Source organism: Pseudophryne corroboree, chromosome 1 (assembly GCF_028390025.1).
Source record: "Pseudophryne corroboree isolate aPseCor3 chromosome 1, aPseCor3.hap2, whole genome shotgun sequence".
In the NCBI taxonomy this organism is placed as follows: domain Eukaryota; kingdom Metazoa; phylum Chordata; class Amphibia; order Anura; family Myobatrachidae; genus Pseudophryne; species Pseudophryne corroboree.
In genome coordinates this window covers 932,008,409-932,027,438 of record NC_086444.1, presented here as the reverse complement: position 1 = coordinate 932,027,438, position 19,030 = coordinate 932,008,409, and the positions used below count along the sequence as shown (strand labels likewise).

The 19,030-nt window shown below is 44.9% G+C and overlaps 1 protein-coding gene across 1 annotated transcript in view; it reads left to right on the top strand.

Annotated features, from left to right (window-relative positions):
* The window catches only part of SLC7A11 (solute carrier family 7 member 11), a 328,653-nt gene that overhangs the window by 219,650 nt on the left and 89,973 nt on the right, over nt 1–19,030 (top strand). Inside the window, exons 8-9 of the mRNA XM_063920358.1 lie at nt 747–850; nt 2,647–2,743. Of these exons, the coding sequence (XP_063776428.1) occupies nt 747–850; nt 2,647–2,743 (201 nt within the window). The remainder of the gene's footprint in view (nt 1–746; nt 851–2,646; nt 2,744–19,030) is intronic.

The window sequence follows — 19,030 nt, the reverse complement described above, 5'->3', positions numbered from 1 at the left end:
TAGAGAATATATATTCTACACTGGTAATTATTTCACCATGCAACATTTGGCTGCTATTATTATTATTACTATTATTATTATTATTATTATTATTATTATCTTAATTTATAGATTGTCAACATATACACCACAGCACTGTACATTTAGGGCATGATACAAGCAACATACAATAACAAGAAACAGTTCCTGGCTCCAGGCAGTTAATGCATACAGGTAAAGTACTAGTTCTTCTCTCAAGGCAATTGGTGGATGCAGGTACAGTGCCACAGTAGCCCCTGTCTCCAGTCAGTTGATGGCTACAAGGTATTGTACAGTGCTAGCTCCTGATTGCAAGCAGTTGGTGGATAGAGGTACAGTGGTAGTTCCTGGGTCCATACAGTTTCTGAAAACAAGCACAGTGCTACACAGTGCAATTTGAGATTGAACTTTTCTCAGTTGTCAATAACAAGTCAATAAGCCATTGCTGTTCAGTTTTCTGGTACTTTTGGAGTCACTTGCATGAAACTTCACCATTTTACTAATTGAGTTTAAGAACTATGCATACATTTAAGTCATTTTAAGTGTTTACAGAACATAGACATAATTAGGATAAACACAAAAGTACCAGTAGGACATAGATAACATTTTTAAGAATGTACAGTATGTAACACAAAGCTTTACAGAATGTCTAAAGTTGTTAGGTTTACATCCGCAAGTAGTCATAACTAAAATGGAAAAATACTTTCTAACGAAAAACTTATTTTCAGACATATGCAGAACGTCTTCTGGGAAGCTTCTCACTGGCAGTTCCTATCTTTGTTGCTTTGTCATGCTTCGGCTCCATGAACGGTGGGGTTTTTGCTGTGTCAAGGTGAGATAATACAGATAACAACCATAATAATGATAGCATTGGACTACTGCTGGCTTGTACTCTACACTTACCAATGTTATGTTATTCTAGTGGAAAGAAAATCTATGACGTTTTGACTTTCAGGCCTTTTTTATTTATTTTCTCTGTAATCAATCAATCAATCAATCAATCAATCGATAGTGCTGACAATATTAATCAAAAACTTGATCTTTAGGAGATATGTATTTCTGTAGTAATCATCAGTAAAGAAAAAAAAAAAAAAAAGCCATTTGCTCTAATGGAGTTTTTTATTATGGTAATAGCAATTTCAATGTATTTGTGCCACATGCTTTGATCCAATGATTGAGCAATTTCAGCATACAGTAACTAATTAATGGGATCAATGAAGAATGTAACTATTTGGCCAAACTCCATTGTTCTGTTGTTCTGTAGTTGTGGCAAACAACAATATAGCAACGCAAGCTTTATTACTTGCACATCTCTGTTGGGCAATGACAACACATACTGTATACTATGACCCAAAATGATTACATTTTTGCAGGCTGTGGAGGTATTCGAATCAATTTATTATCATGGCTGGTCAGATTGGTCAATCTTCTACTGTGGAGGAAATGTAACAAATTATTTTTACAACGTTGCTTTGCAGTAAAACAAAAATATCACTTCAAATCCCACAGCAAACATTGCCAAAAATTATCGATTTAGACAAATCACTGTTCATTACAATAACCCCTTTCTGTGTCTAGCATTATGATGTGTTTAATGTCTTATTGAACAGATTTAGAAAACACAGATTCAAGACACTATATATTTTTTTTATTTCAAACTGTAAGAAATTAGCATACAGAGTACATTACTGACCATTAGGCCTTCTGTCGTGAATGTGTCGCTAAATTTAATTAGAGCAAGGTAAGCAAGACTTAAGCCAAATAACACTAGCCGATCCCCGCCACTGCCAATATCGTCGGGTTGTCGGCATTGGCAAGTGCATATACACTTGCCGATGCCGGCAGGGAAGGGAGCGACAAGGGGAAGGGAGGGGGTGGAGGTGGGCTAGGGGAATAACAGCGCTGCCATTAATGAGGACCTCCCTCGTCTATACATGTTCAGACAAGGTAAGGGGTCATTAATGATGGGCTGGAGTGCGCATCATTAACAACACTGAGTGTACACACTGGACGAGATTGTGAAAGATCTCACTCAGATCGGCCATTTTGAGTGAGATATTGTCAAAATCTCGTCTAGTGTGTATTGGACTTTACTGTGTGATCTGTCACCTCTCAAAGATATGCCAGATATTGGGGGGAATTTTTCAAAGCTTAAAGAGAGATAAAATGGGGTAAGATAAAGTACCAACCAATCAGCTCCTGTCATTTTACAGGTTGTGTTTGAAAAATAACAGAATCTGATTGGTTGGCTTTTTATCTCTCTGCACTTAATCTATCACCAAACTTTGATACAGTAACTCTCCCCTTTTGTGCTCTAACTTTGTCCACTCCAAAGTGTTGCTATAGTAATACATTGCAGTTACAGCTGGGTGGCTAGGAGAGTGTAAAAGTACACAATTGAGCCATTAGTCCATCTTTATGTTCCATTAGTTTCTATTGTAAACTGTTTGTGTAATACAACATCAGTGACATTCTGTAGTATATAATTTTTATTCTAACAGGTTTCTAATGCAAAATGATTAAAGCATTAAAATACTATTGTCAATGTCTATAATATATGTGCACAATTAGGTAAACAGAAATAAATACTGTGAAAATAAATGTATTATTCAATATTTATTCTGTCAGGATGTTCTACGTTGCATCCCGAGAGGGTCACCTTCCAGAGATCCTCTCTATGATTCATGTACACAAGCATACTCCTTTACCAGCTGTTATTGTTTTGGTAAGCTAAACATCTTTACCTATTGTTTTTAGTAATAATTATTTTATAGTACATTGAAATAAAATGTACTGATTTGTTCTTCCATCTCATGCTACTGTATATTTATAACATACACCTTTTTTGACGCTATCAAAATGTTTACACATGTGCTCAAAAATGTAGGCAGATGGTTCACTGATCATGCAGCATACCTCCTAACTGTCCCTATTTCAGCAGGACAGTCCTGCTCTTTGGACAGTGGCCTGCTGTCCCTCCCACAGGCCGCAGTGTCTGGCGGGTGGGGGTGAGGTTGGGGAGTGTGTGATCACCGCTGCTCTGTACTGCCCAGCTGCTCAGGGAGCACTGGGCATGGCCCCAAAATTATGTAAATGGTGGATGTGATGCAAGTGCCCTTTCTCAGTCGAAGTCCTGCCACTTTTTCTGACATGCGTGGATACGCTAAACGAAGTTCCAGCATTGAAAAGTTGGGAAGTATGATGCAGTCATGTGATGGGTGGTATTCGTGTGACCTGCGGTCGGGAGACCAACGGTCACATGACCTCCACTAACATCCCATCCCCTCAATATCCCGACGGTCGGCATGCCGACCAACAGGGACTATTTCCACTCGTGGGTGTCCACGACACCCATAGAAAGGGAATAGAACCCGAGGCGACCGCAGGTCGCCACCGAGCCCGCCAGGGGCTTGCTGCACTCACCCTACCCCGCCAGGATCCCGGTGTCGGTATGCTGCCGGAATCCCGGCAGCCGTATGCTGACCGGCAGTCTCCTGACTTCTGGTCAGCCATACCACACCCATAACACTTTACTATTTATTTATTATTATTACCAGTTATTTATATAGCACACACATATTCTGCAGCACTTTACAGATAGTATTTGGCCACTCACATCAGTCCCTGCCCCAGTGGAGCTTACAATCTATATTCCTTAACACACACACATTAGGGACAATTTTTAGATGTAAGCCAATTAACCTACCAGCGTATTTTTGGAGTGTGGGCAGAAACCAGAGTTTCCTGGAGGAAACCCATGCAAGCACGAGGAGAAAAATAGGATTTTACTCACCGGTAAATCTATTTCTCGTAGTCCGTAGTGGATGCTGGGAACTCCGTAAGGACCATGGGGAATAGCGGCTCCGCAGGAGACTGGGCACAACTAAAAGAAAGCTTTTAGACTACCTGGTGTGCACTGGCTCCTCCCACTATGACCCTCCTCCAAGCCTCAGTTAGGATACTGTGCCCGGAAGAGCTGACACAATAAGGAAGGATTTTGAATCCCGGGTAAGACTCATACCAGCCACACCAATCACACCGTATAACTTGTGATACTATACCCAGTTAACAGTATGAAATATAACTGAGCCTCTCAACAGATGGCTCAACAATAACCCTTAGTTAGGCAATAACTACATACAAGTATTGCAGACAATCCGCACTTGGGATGGGCGCCCAGCATCCACTACGGACTACAAGAAATAGATTTACCGGTGAGTAAAATCCTATTTTCTCTGACGTCCTAGTGGATGCTGGGAACTCCGTAAGGACCATGGGGATTATACCAAAGCTCCCAAACGGGCGGGAGAGTGCGGATGACTCTGCAGCACTGAATGAGAGAACTCAAGGTCCTCCTCAGCCAGGGTATCAAATTTGTAGAATTTTGCAAACGTGTTTGCCCCTGACCAAGTTGCAGCTCGGCAAAGTTGTAAAGCCGAGACCCCTCGGGCAGCCGCCCAAGATGAGCCCACTTTCCTCGTGGAATGGGCTTTTACTGATTTAGGATGCGGCAATCCAGAATGCTCCGGCTGAATTGTGCTACAAATTCAGGGAGCAATAGTCTGCTTAGAAGCAGGAGCACCTATTTTGTTGGGTGCCTACAGGATAAAAAGCGAGTCAATTTTCCTGACTCCAGCCGTCCAGGAAATATAAATTTTTAAGGCCCTGACTACGTCCAGTAACTTGGAATCTTCCAAGTCCCTAGTAGCCGCAGGCACTACAATAGGTTGGTTCAAGTGAAAAGCTGATACCACCTTAGGGAGAAACTGGGGACGAGTCCTCAATTCTGCCCTATCCATATGGAAAATCAGGTAAGGGCTTTTACATGACAAAGCCGCCAATTCTGACACACGCCTGGCCGAAGCCAAGGCCAATAACATGACCACTTTCCACGTGAGATATTTCAAATCCACAGTTTTAAGTGGCTCAAACCAATGTGATTTTAGGAAACTCAACACCACGTTGAGATCCCAAGGTGCCACAGGAGGCACAAAAGGGGGCTGAATATGTAGCACTCCCTTTACAAATGTCTGAACTCCAGGCAGTGAAGCCAGTTCTTTCTGGAAGAAAATCGACAGAGCCGAAATCTGGACCTTAATGGAACCCAAGTTTAGGCCCATAGTCACTCCTGACTGTAGGAAGTGCAGAAAACGACCCAGCTGAAATTCCTCTGTTGGGGCCTTCCTGGCCTCACACCACGCAACATATTTTCGCCAAATACGGTGATAATGGTTTGCGGTTACTTCTTTCCTGGCTTTTATCAGCGTAGGAATGACTTCCTCCGGAATGCCCTTTTCCTTTAGCATCCGGAATTCAACCGCCATGCCGTCAAACGCAGCCGTGGTAAGTCTTGGAACAGACAGGGCCCCTGCTGTAGCAGATCCTGTCTGAGCGGTAGAGGCCATGGGTCCTCTGATATCATTTCTTGAAGTTCTGGGTACAAAGCTCTTCTTGGCCCATCCGGAACCACGAGTATCGTTCTTACTCCTCGTCTTCTTATTATTCTCAGTACCTTTGGTATGAGAGGCAGAGGAGGGAATACATAAACCGACTGGTACACCCACGGTGTCACTAGAGCGTCCACCGCTATCGCCTGAGGGTCCCTTGACCTGGCGCAATATCTAGTTTTTTGTTTAGGCGGGACGCCATCATGTCCACCTGTGGCCTTTCCCAACAGTTTACCAACAGTTGGAAGACTTCTGGATGAAGTCCCCACTCTCCCGGGTGTAGGTCGTATCTGCTGAGGAAGTCTGCTTCCCAGTTGACCACTCCCGGAATGAACACTGCTGACAGTGCTAAGACGTGATTTTCCGCCCATCGGAGAATCCTTGTGGCTTCTGCCATCGCCATCCTGCTTCTTGTGCCGCCCTGTCGGTTTACATGGGTGACTGCCGTGATGTTGTCTGATTGGATCAGTACCGGCTGGTTTTGAAGCAGAGGCCTTGCCAGACTTAGGGCATTGTAAATGGCCCTCAGTTCCAGAATATTTATGTGTAGGGACGACTCCTGACTTGACCAAAGTCCTTGGAAATTTCTTCCCTGTGTGACTGCCCCCCAGCCTCGAAGGCTGGCATCCGTGGTTACCAGGACCCAGTCCTGTATGCCGAATCTGCGGCCCTCTTGAAGATGAGCACTCTGCAGCCACCACAGTAGAGATACCCTGGTCCTTGGAGACAGGGTTATCAGCCGATGCATCTGAAGATGCGATCCCGACCACTTGTCCAAGAGGTCCCACTGAAAGGTTCTTGCATGGAACCTGCCGAATGGAATTCTGCTTCGTAAGAAGCTATCATTTTTCCCAGGACTCGTGTGCAGTGATGCACCGATACCTGTTTTGGTTTCAGGAGGTCTCTGACTAGAGATGACAGCTCCTTGGCTTTCTCCTGCGGGAGAAATACTTTTTTCTGTTCTGTGTCCAGAACCATCCCCAGGAACAGTAGGCGTGTGGTAGGAACCAGCTGTGACTTTGGAATGTATAGAATCCATCCGTGCTGTTGTAGCACTTCCCGAGATAGTGCTACTCCGACCAACAACTGCTCCTTGGACCTCGCCTTTATAAGGAGATCGTCCAAGTACGGGATAATTAAAACTCCCTTTTTTCGAAGGAGTATCATCATTTCGGCCATTACCTTGGTAAAGACCCTCGGTGCCGTGGACAGTCCAAACGGCAGTGTTTGGAATTGGTAATGGCAATCCTGTACCACAAATCTGAGGTACTCCTGGTGAGGATGGTAAATGGGGACATGTAGGTAAGCATCCTTGATGTCCAGGGATACCATGTAATCCCCCTCCTCCAGGCTTGCAATAACCGCCCTGAGCGATTCCATCTTGAACTTGAATTTTTTTATGTATGTGTTCAAGGATTTCAAATTTAACATGGGTCTCACCGAACCGTCCAGTTTCAGTACCACAAACAGTGTGGAATAGTAACCCCGTCCTTGTTGAAGTAGGGGCACCTTGACTATCACCTGCTGGGAATACAGCTTGTGAATTGCCTCTAGCACAGCCTCCCTGCCTGAGGGAGTTGTCGGCAAGGCAGATTTGAGGAAACGGCGGGGGGGAGACGCCTCGAATTCCAGCTTGTACCCCTGAGATACTACTTGAAGGATCCAGGGATCCACCTGTGAGCGAGCCCACTGATCGCTGAAATTTTTGAGGCGGCCCCCCACCGTAACTGGCTACGCCTGTGGAGCCCCCGCGTCATGCGGTGGACTCAGAGGAAGCGGGGGAAGAATTTTGATTCTGGGAACTGGCTGACTGGTGCACCTTTTTCCCTCTTCCCTCGTCTCTGTGCAGAAAGGAAGCGCCTTTGACCCGCTTGCTTTTCTGAAGCCGAAAGGACTGTACCTGATAATACAGTGCTTTCTTAGGCTGTGAGGAAACCTGAGGTAAAAAATGTTCTTCCCAGCTGTTGCTGTGGATACGAGGTCCCAGAGACCATCCCCAAACAATTCCTCACCCTTATAAGGCTCTATGTGCCTTTTAAAGTCAGCATCACCTGTCCAGTGTCGGGTCTCTAATACCCTCCTGACAGAATGGACATTGCATTAATTCTGGATGCCAGCCGGCAAAATATCCCTCTGTGCATCCCTCATATATAAGACGACGTCTTTAATATGCTCTTATGTTCGCAAAATAGTATCCCTGTTTGACAGGGTCACAGACCACGCTGCAGCAGCACTATCTGCAGGTCTCAGTCTAGTACCTGAGTGTGTAAATACAGACTTCAGGATAGCCTCCTGCTTTTTATCAGCAGGTACCTTCAAAGTGGCCGTATCCTAAGATGGCAGTGCCACCTTTTTTGACAAACGTGTGAGCGCCTTATCCACCTTAGGGGATATCTCCCAGCGTAACTTATCCTCTGGCGGGAAACGGTACGCCATCAGTAACTTTTTAGAAATTACCAGTTTCTTATCGGGGGAACCCACGCTTTTTCACACTTCATTCACTCATTTGATGGGGGAACAAAACACTGCCTGCTTTTTCTCCCCACACATAAAACCCTTTTTTAGTGGTACTTGGGTTAATGTCAGAAATGTGTAACACATTTTTTATTGCCGGGATCATGTAACGGATGTTCCTAGTGGATTGTGTATATGTCTCAACCTCGTCGACACTGGAGTCAGACTCCGTGTCGACATCTGTGTCTGCCATCTGAGGGAGCGGGCGTTTTTGAGCCCCTGATGTCCTTTGAGACGCCTGGGCAGGCGCGGCTGAGAAGCCGGCTGTCCCACAGCAGTTACGTCATCCAGCCTTTTATGTAAGGAGTTGACACTGTCGGTTTATACCTTCCACCTATCCATCCACTCTGGTGTCGGCCCCACGGCATCTGCTCTGCCACCACATAAGCCTCCTCATCAAACGTGTCGACACAGCCGTACCGACACACCGCACACACACAGGGAATGCTCTGACTGAGGACAGGACCCCACACAGCCCTTTGGGGAGACAGAGAGAGAGTATGCCAGCACATACCCGAGCGCTATATAATTTAGGGATTAACACTATATTGAGTGAATTTTTCCCAATAGCTGCTTGTATATACAATATTGCGCCTAAATTTAGTGCCCCCCCTCCCTTTTTAACCCTTTGAGCCTGCAAACTACAGGGGAGAGCCTGGGGAGCTGTCTTCCAGCTGCACTGTGAAGAGAAAATGGCGCCAGTGTGCTGAGGGAGATAGCTCCGCCCCTTTTTCGCGGACTTTTCTCCCGCTTTTTTATGGATTCTGGCAGGGGTATTTATCACATATATAGCCCCTGGGGCTATATATTGTGATATATTTGCCAGCCAAGGTGTTTTTATTGCTGCTCAGGGCGCCCCCCCCAGCGCCCTGCACCCTCAGTGACCGGAGTGTGAAGTGTGTATGAGGAGCAATGGCGCACAGCTGCAGTGCTGTGCGCTACCTTGGTGAAGACTGATGTCTTCTGCCGCCGATTTTCCGGACCTCTTCTTGCTTCTGGCTCTGTAAGGGGGACGGCGGCGTGGCTCCAGGAACGAACACCAAGGCCAGTTCCATGCGGTCGATCCCTCTGGAGCTAATGGTGTCCAGTAGCCTAAGAAGCCCAAGCTAGCTGCAAGCAGGTAGGTTCGCTTCTTCTCCCCTTAGTCCCTCGATGCAGTGAGCCTGTTGCCAGCAGGTCTCACTGTAAAATAAAAAACCTAAAATATACTTTCTTTCTAGGAGCTCAGGAGAGCCCCTAGTGTGCATCCAGCTCAGCCGGGCACAGAAATCTAACTGAGGCTTGGAGGAGGGTCATAGTGGGAGGAGCCAGTGCACACCAGGTAGTCTAAAAGCTTTCTTTTAGTTGTGCCCAGTCTCCTGCGGAGCCGCTATTCCCCATGGTCCTTACGGAGTTCCCAGCATCCACTAGGACGTCAGAGAAATACAAACTACACTGTTAGGTCTCTGGTAGGAACCGAACCAGTGACCTCAGTGCTGTGAGGCATTAATGCTAACCATTACACTATCCGTGCTGCCCATTACTCTATCCATGCTACCCAATGCCCATTCCATTATCCGAGCTGCTTCTATGTATTACTATTATTTATTTATTCAGCATATAAATAACTTTTTACAATATATTCTGAATGCTGTCATTCTGCATATAGTGCATTGGTCTGGGCTGCGTTCAGTGGATGGTGAATGCAACATCAGCAAATTTCAAAAGAGTGATCAAAAGTTCACTGAGAAAAACACTGCTACTTTTTCCAATTTTAATCTACTGAGCGTTTGAAAAATACATTGCAGTGTATGCACTGAATGGGTATTCCTCGTAGTTTTCTATTACATATAGTTGTATATTATACAAAAAGAAAAGGATAGACCAAACAAGCTCTTTAATACAAAAAGATGGAAAAGGGAAAAAAAGGAGGGGGAACCCGGCGCTTTCTTAATGAACAGTCTATAAACTGCCGCTCTCCTACTAATGGGTTGCTGAACCCAATGACTTACAAGGATAAAGAGGAAAAATGGAGGCGCATAAACCACATAAAAAACAGTCATGAAAGGCAAATTATTAAAATATAATACTCCTATGTTTTAGAATAGGAACAAATGGTTTCCCAGAAAAAATAGATGCATAGAATATTCCTCATAGACACACACCTTAAGATATTATATTGCAACAATGTATTCCGGAGTTTAATACAAAAAAGCACCATTGAGAAAGTCAATGAATATTGTAGCAAGCTTGCTATTTAAAAAACAGAAAAAATAGTGAAGATGAATATTGTTGTGAGTACTCACAGACAGGGATACGGTCATTATGTTGACACTACTTAGGTCAACAATCAACAGGTCGGCTACTATTGGTTGGCATGCATTAGGTCAAGGGGGATATTAGGTCGACATGGTCATTAGGTCGACATGTGCTAGGTCATTAGTTCAAAAGGTTGACATGAGTTTTTCAAATTTTTTACCAATTTTTGGACTTTTTCATACTTTACGATCCACGTGGATTACAATTGGGAACAGCAACCTGTGCCGAGCACAGCGGTAGTGGAGCGAGGCACCTTGCCCGAAGCATGGTAAGCGAATTGAGCCATGCGAGGGGACACGGTGCACTAATTGGGGTTCCCCATTACTTTACGAGGAAGACGACTCCCCAAAAAAAACTCATGTCGACCTTTTGACCTGTATTAGGTCGACATAATGACCCTGTCGACCTAATGACCCTGTCGACCTAATGCATGTCGATCAATAGTGGTCGACCTACTGACTGTCGACCCAATGACCCATACCCCACAGAAAAAAGGTGCTCTCAGTTGTCAGTTGGAAGGACCTTTAACCCTTTCATCAGTTGGTCAAATGGTAATTCTGGCTGATTTAAAACTGATGATAATTAGAGAAGTGGAAATTGCCTTAGGTGCCGCATGTCAGACAGCCACTTATCGTCTCCGCTGTCTGGGTAGTTTCTTACTGGCATTGTCCCACTGCTAGCGTGACAGCGTGCTCGGGATGTTGGCGGCTTGCTCTGCAGTGCGGCTGTTTGACTGCACTGATCCTCCTCTCGGGCCGTCCGCCCGGTGACTGATGTACCTGTGGCTTTTTTTGCGGTCTTACCACAGATGACGCCATGTGGTGGAGCTCTATGTCCTTAAAGGAATATCAGCCAGGTGCCGTGGAAATGAGGAATCAAAACTGGAATCCTGGGGTGCTTAGAGAGAGGACCCCTAATGCGTTTCTCAGCAATGGCAATCTGGCCGTTTCTTCTGAGGGAAATCCAGATAGTTTGTATCTAGCTCCAGCTTCCTTTTATGAGATTACTAAATGACCTTAATCACCATTAGAATTAACAGCTGATTGTGTTTTGTAGAACTCTATTCAGAGTATGCCAATAGGTAGTTTTAAATGTAGTAGCCCAAAATGGAAAGCCTTTGTATTTCCAAGAATTGATAACAAAAATGAATAATAACACATAATTTACGATCGGAGTCTGTACATATGCAATTCCTTATATATTTTATACTATACAGGTGTACAGATTTCACTAATGTCAAAACTTACAGCAGAGGAAAAACAACCTTCATTTTAATCCTAGTGACATTATTTTGCTAAACCTTTAAAAAAGGTATGGGGTTGGTATAAGTAGAGAGGACACATTAATGCTCTGTAATAGTCCCTTCTAAATAAATGGGGGATGTGTTCCTCTGCCATTAGGATGGATGTCTCACTGGGCCTAATTCAGATCTGTTAGCTCGCTAGCTATTTTTTGCAGCACTGTGAGCAGCTAGACGCCACCTATAGGGGAGTGTATTTTAGCTTTGCAAGTGTGCGAACGCATGTGCAGCCGCACTGTACAAAAACAGCTTGTGCAGTTTCTGAGTAGCTCTGACCTTACTCAGCCACTGCGATCACTTCAGCCTATTCGAGCCCGGAATTGACGTCAGACACCCGCCCTGCAAACCCTTTGACACGCCTGCGTTTTTCCAACCACTCCCAGAAAACGGTCAGTTGCCACCCACATACGCCCTCTTCCTGTCAATCTCCTTGCAAACGGCTGTGCGAATGTTTTCTTTGCTAGAACCAGTGCACAACAACGATCCGCTTTGTAACCGTATGGCGCTCCTGCGCATTGCGGTGCATACGCATGTGCACTAGTTACCTGATCGCTGCGCAGCGAAAAATGCTAGCGAGCGAAAAGATCTGAATTAAGCCCACACTTTCTTGTCTTTTGTCTATGTAAAAAAAAGAAAGGAAAGGGTTTAATTGTGTGACTTTAAGCAAGATCAAAGGGATGCTATAAAGCACCCAGTGCTTAGACTCACCTTATAAATGTGATAAACATGCACTTAAAGGTTTTTATTTTTCAACACCCAACTGGATGGAATCGGTGCTCTGTGATCGAAATGCACCTCTACACATACCTCCCAACATTGGGAAATTGTAAAGAGGGACTCCCCTAGCGCGAAAAAGGATACATGGCCTAAAGAAAGGGGGTGTGACTTCACGGATATGCTGCGATCACGAGCCACTCCTCCCAATTTTCGTAACTGTGGGGGCATGGCTAGTGCTCTGTGAGCTACTGGCGTGCCCCCATTCCCTCTGTCCCCTGTGAATAGACACTGTGCGCATGTGCACAGCGTCTATTCACCGCTGCATCCAGTGATAGACAGGAGTCTCCCAACTGGCCCCCTCCACCGCGGGACATTGCTGCCCGCGGATGGGACAGCGGGACCGTCCCAAGAAAATAGGACTGTCCCGTGAAAATCAGGATAGTTAGTAGGTATGCTACAGTAGATGCAAATTTGGTGAAAATAATATAATTTTTGATTGTGTACAATCAGATATTTTATAATTGTGGCCTGTCCCTTTAAACTATGTGTCGTGCTTCTCAGGAGACCTAAACTTGTCCAGGTTGCTTAGGAAGAAAATGATAAATCATTAGTATAACATTACTTTTGTTTCTTTCATTATTTTATTGCATTTGAAGGCCATGCAGCATCACGCTGTTATCAGTTTCACTGGCAGATTTGTGCATCTGCTCCTGGTATTTAACTCTCGGAGGCAGGAAAGTAAATCACTTCTTATTAGTGTGTGTTCCCTGTGATTGTATGGATGGAAAGGGACTGATTATTTCAGGCTTCTTCCCAGACATGAAGTCTTTTGAAACAGAGGTATGACTAATAAAACCTAAATTTGCTTAATTGGAAGTGAAGTAAAGCTCCATCGTCTGAGAATTCGCAATGGGCTCATCAGGGGCGCTACTGTAATGAAGGACACAAACAAGTGTACACATTTATAATGGGAAAAGACTAGCTGGTAAATTGATTCTGTGTTTAAAAGCATGTTTTACAGGCAATGTAGGCCAGATATAAAAACATACACATAGAGAAATGACTGGAAAAGGGAACAATGTAGTATACATTATACATAGAACAGCAAACGCTAAATTTACAATAGCACTAATACTAATGTTAATACAAAGCCAAAATGTATCAAAAATCATCTTGTTCCTGCAAAATGAACTTTCACTTTTTTCTAACCTATTTTAATAAAGAAAATATTTTAAGATTAAATTCATTATTTGCAATAAATGATTACGCTACTGTACAAATCATTTCTTAAAAATCAGTAAGTCAAGGAATTGATATAGTGGGAAAATATATAAACTTTGGTATTATCTGACAAATACTCTTTTTTTTAAATATTTTTAACATATACTGTACATCTTATTTGTATCCTATTGTTTCCTGCCCTTTGAACCCATAGATGTATTATCGAATAGAATAGACATAATTTCACTTATTGTATTCCTGGTCAGATTCATTATAACATAGATGGGGTTGGGTATGTGTGATCGGTGGTCAGGAGACTGCCGCTCACAATACCGATGGCGGGATCCCAGCTGTGAGATTGATGGTGGTAGTGGTGGAGCGCGGGGGGGGGGGGGGGGGGGGGGGCGCGCAACAAAGTCCCTTGCGGGCTTGCTGCGCTTGGACTCAGTGGCTCACACGAGTGGGAATAGTCCCTGTTGGTCGGCATGTTGACTTGCGGGATTGCGAGGCGGCGGAATGTGGGTGCCGGTATTGTGACTGGCGGTCTCCTGACAGCCAGTCACATAACTACATCCCCATAGATCAGTGTTTTTCAACCACTGTGCCGTGGCACACTAGTGTGCCCTGAGCAGTCTCCAGGTGTGCCGCCATAGACGCAGAGCCAGGCCCGTGTTTTGCCGCTACTGAGGCCCTGGATGATCAATACTGGTGGGTTTAGTGGTTGCAGAGCCAGTTCTAATTTTGGGCCCAGGCAGTGTTGGACTCTTCTGGCTTTCTCAGATGTGGCTCAGGCGTTACCTATGGAGAAGCTGTGACATGACATCCTAGGACACGGAACTGCACCATGCATCACCATTATATTTGAGTGTGCCTTGGCAATATTTAAATCTTGTTCAGTGTGCCGCGAGTTGTAAAAGGTTGAAAATCTCTGCCATAGATGCTCATCTAATATATTTGTTGCTATGCACCTTGCTCACATGTAGAAAACAAGGAACACTTACTATGCATATGGGAAAGCGATCTCATAGGGTCAAAGAAAGCAAACAAAAATAACATAATCTCTGGGTAGGTACATACTGTAGTTATGGGTGTTACCAGCTGCCCAGAATACTTCCCCACCCTACAACCTAGACACTTTGAGCTCTGTTTCAGCTATTTAAAATAGCAAAGAACCATGTACACCTGACAATTTAACCCTAATAAATAACATAGGTGGATAGTTGGGCAGCTCTTATATCTCTTATTGAGATACTGTAGTGGTTTGAGCACATTGCTCTTTCTCTTCAATAAATAGAGGTGTTTCTGCATGAAAGGGTCGTGCTCTCTCAGACAATTGCCCAGATGTATCAAGCCTTGGAGAGTGATAAATAGCACGGTGATAAAGTACCAACCAATCAGCTCCTAACTGTCATTTTTCAAACAGCCTGTAACATGCCAGTTAGGAACTGATTGGCTGATACTTTATCACCTTGCTATTTATCACTCTCCAAGGCTTGATAAATAGGCCCCAATATATGATGTATAATTTATTACAGAATGGTTTGTTTCTCCAAGTAAGAGGCATTGCAGCTTTATTGAAATCATTTTCTTTCTTTCATTGACTGGTGGTGGTGGTGGTGGTGGTGGTGGTGGCAGTGGTGGGGGAGTGATTCCATGTAACGTTATATACAGTAGTGGGTGTAACAACTATAGTCATTATTGAAGATCCTTAGTAAAGAATTTATCAAATAGTTTTTAATATTTGTGTCTGGCTGTGTATTGGTTGTTATGAGGACACAGAGTGTGCGTGATAATGCTGGTGATCAATGGGGTGAATGTGGTGTAGGGTATGTGTGAGCATGCAACCTTTCTACCTTCTACAGTATTATTAAGATTCATGATGAAGAGTATTATTCACACCAGCAGCTGACAATAAACTCCTTAGGTCCTGAGCTTCTGGCCACAACCTGTCACTCCCAACCTGGGACAGTTAGCAGCATTGTACTAGAAACACACTATTATACTGTAATACTTAAGGGGTTTCTTTTATTTAAACAGTTTGTTGTAATTTTATTTTTAAAATATATAATAAAGTTACGTTTAAAATAAATGTCCAATTATGCTCTTATGCCATTTATTGGGCATCATTTATGCAGGGCCGTAACTAAGGGGGGGCTAGGGGGTCACGCGCCCCGGGCGCTGGAATGTGGGGGCGCTAGGGAGGCTGTTTCTGCAGCCAAAATCTCTGGTTGCCGCGGAGGTGAGGGAGAGAGGACGGAGACAGTAGTCTGGCCGGCACGGTTGAGCAGAGCCGAGCCTGGGACTGATGAGAGCACACTGGCTGGCGGCTGCAGTCAGTCAGTGACAGTGAATGAGTCACTGTCACTGACGCTGCAGCATTCCGCACTGGACTATGCAGGCTCCTCTGACAGGGAAGCTTTCACGGAGACAGCATGTCTCCAGCAGCCCTGAGCCCACAGCCCTCCCCCATGACTGGGAACAGGGGGAGGCACACAACGCAGCAGCGTGGACTGTGAACGAGGGGCAGCTGTGACAGAGAGAGATTTATTATGAGGTATGTTTCTCTACCTGGCAGACAGCTCCCCCTCTACAATGTGCATGTGTTTGTGTGTGTGTCATTGTTCCTCTGGTCCCTATACAGTGTGTGTGTGTGTGTGTGTGTGTGTGTGTGTGTGTGTGTGTGTGTGTGTGTGTGTCAGTGTTCCTGTGGTCCCTATACAGTGTGTGTGTGTGTTAGTGTGCGTCTGATCCCTATACAGTGTGTGTGTGTGTGTGTGCGTGTGTCAGTGTTCCTGTGGTCCCCATACAGTGTGTGTGTGTGTGTGTTGTGTCAGTGTGTATCTGGTCCCTACACATTTTGTGTGTGTCAGTGTACATCTTGTCCCTATACAGTGTGTGTCAGTGTGCGTCTGGTCCCTATACAGTGTGTGTGTTGTGTGTCAGTGTGCATCTTGTCCCTATACAGTGTGTCAGTGTGCATCTGGACCCTATACAGTGTGTGTGTGTGTGTGTGTGTGTGTGTGTGTGTGTGTGTGTGTGTGTGTGTGTGTACATCTGGTCCCTATATATTTTGTGTGTGTGTCAGTGTACATCTGGTTTCTATACCGTGTGTGTGTCAATGTGGTCATATACAATCTGTTTTTGTGTCAGGGTGCCCCTGGTCTGTGTGTGGGTGTCAGAGTTCCCCTGGGACCTGCACCATATGTGTGATAGTGTGCCCCCTATATAATCTATCTAATGTGTATACGCAGCTCCTCTGTGGTGTAACGTGCATAAGCGGCTGTAGTGTGGCAGAGGCTCCTCTGTGGTGTAACGTGTGGGATTTTATATATATATATATATATATATAACAACAAAAAATGCTCCGGCACTCCAGAAATCCCGTAGGACCGACTTGCTCAGGTGCCCTCCCCTGGGGGGTCACCCCAGATTACCCACAACGACAGAAAGAGGCGGCACTCAGAGACTTAGAAACAGTGCAAAACTTGTATTAGGTGCGATCTACGTTTCGGGGACCAACTCCCCTTCGTCAGGATAACTGCACAAGTGGTACAAACAGACTTATATAACAATGTACTTACCCCCACATCAGAATCCCCACGCCCGTTCTCCTCTGGCCACGCCACTCAGGCTTCCGGCAGGCGTCACTGCTCACTCCGGCGAAACCGGAAGTGACGTCGCGGCTCCCTCCTGTGTGACCATGGAGACGCTAAACAATAACAAAAGCAAGTGTATGAACATCGTGTCTGGCAATAAGACTGCAGCATAAATAGCAATACAGATTAAGTGCATCCAAATAACATAACCATACAATAATCGTGTTGCATAATGTAAAAATAATTTAAAAAATATATCTAGTCGATCTAGATGAGCTTTGCAATTATTTAAAACAGACGGTGTCCCTATTTTCAAGTGGGCACCTATTTGTGCATAGTGGATTAAAACTCAGTAAATGTGAATAACAACATTACGGTGCGTCTAGATCACTCTGTGCCACTTAAGAACCTCCATATGATTACTACATTAATAAAATAACATCCTGCGCTGACACCTATAAAGGCTTCCTAGTAAATCAGGCCCTCATGGGGCAAGAAATATGCTGCCTCATAGAAGACACCTTGTGGATCTATACAGTAATAACAAGATGTGCAGGTCACGACAATTATGAACATACCTGAGAAGTTATAACAGATTATAAAAACTATTTATAAAAAATTGATGAGGCCCAGGCTCTCATTGAGCCCGCCTGGTTTAAGTGTATTGAGCCTATGTATCCACCTAGACTCAAGCTGTAGCAATTTCTTGCCCCTGTTGCCCCCCCGAGGGGCCTCGGGGACATGGTCAATGATGCGATGTTTGAATGTGGCCATGCTATGCCTGTGTTCGAGAAAATGCTTGGCCACTGGCTGCTCACCCTCCCCAGTTGACAGCGCGTTTCTGATGGCAAGCCTGTGTTGCGCCATCCTCACCTTGAATTGGCATTCCGTTTTACCAATATAATAACGCCCGCATGGGCAAATAATGGCATAAACCACATATTTCGAGGTACACGTAAGGGGCCATCTGATGTTAAATTTCTTACCCGAGAAGGGATGTGAGATGCTGTCTCCGGGAGACATGTGGGTACACGTAGTGCAGCCTGCGCACTTAAAACAGCCATTTTTGCGGGATAGAAAATGCCTAGGAGGAGGTGGTTTAAACCTGGTCATATCAGTTTTAACTAACCAGTCTCTGATGTTTCTGCCTCGTGTATAACTGGGCATCACTCTCTTGTCTCGAAAGGACTTTAAGTCTGGGTCAGTGGCCACCAAAGGCCACAGTTGACGCAGCTTCTTTGCACTTTGTTCACTCTGGGTGCTGAATTCAGTGATCCATGGAATGACTTTGGTCATATCCTGTGCCTGTCTGGGTGATAATAGCTCCTCCCTATTTTTAGCTGCAGCTTTTTGTTTGGCTGTGCGGAGGAGGTCGCATGGATACCCTCTCTCGGCAAACCTCTGCTCCATTTCCTCCAATTGTGTCTCTTTCACCTTGGTGTTACTATTAACCCTGCACACCCTGAGGAACTGGGAATACGGTAAGCCCTGTAGCGTGGATTTAGGGTGGAAACTGTCATATCTCAAGAGCGTATTCCGATCAGACGGTTTTTTATATAAGCTCGTTTCCAAACTCCTATCTCCCAGTGTCAGCTGGACGTCCAAGAAACATATCTCGGTTTTGCTATAACTCATAGTCAGTTTCACAGGACTATCTGTGGAGTTGTGTGCTGCTACAAGATCACAAAGATCCTGCGCTTCATCTCTCCAAAACACTAACAAATCATCTATATATCTATAATAGATGAACAGTCTGTGGGCAATGTCAGGGTTAGTGAAGAATAATGCCCGCTCCACCTCCCACATGTAGGCATTGGCGAACGAGGGTGCCACGGCCGACCCCATGGCACACCCCGTTCGCTGTCTATAGTAGACGCCATCAAAAATGAAAAAATTATGTGTGAGAGTGAAACGCAATA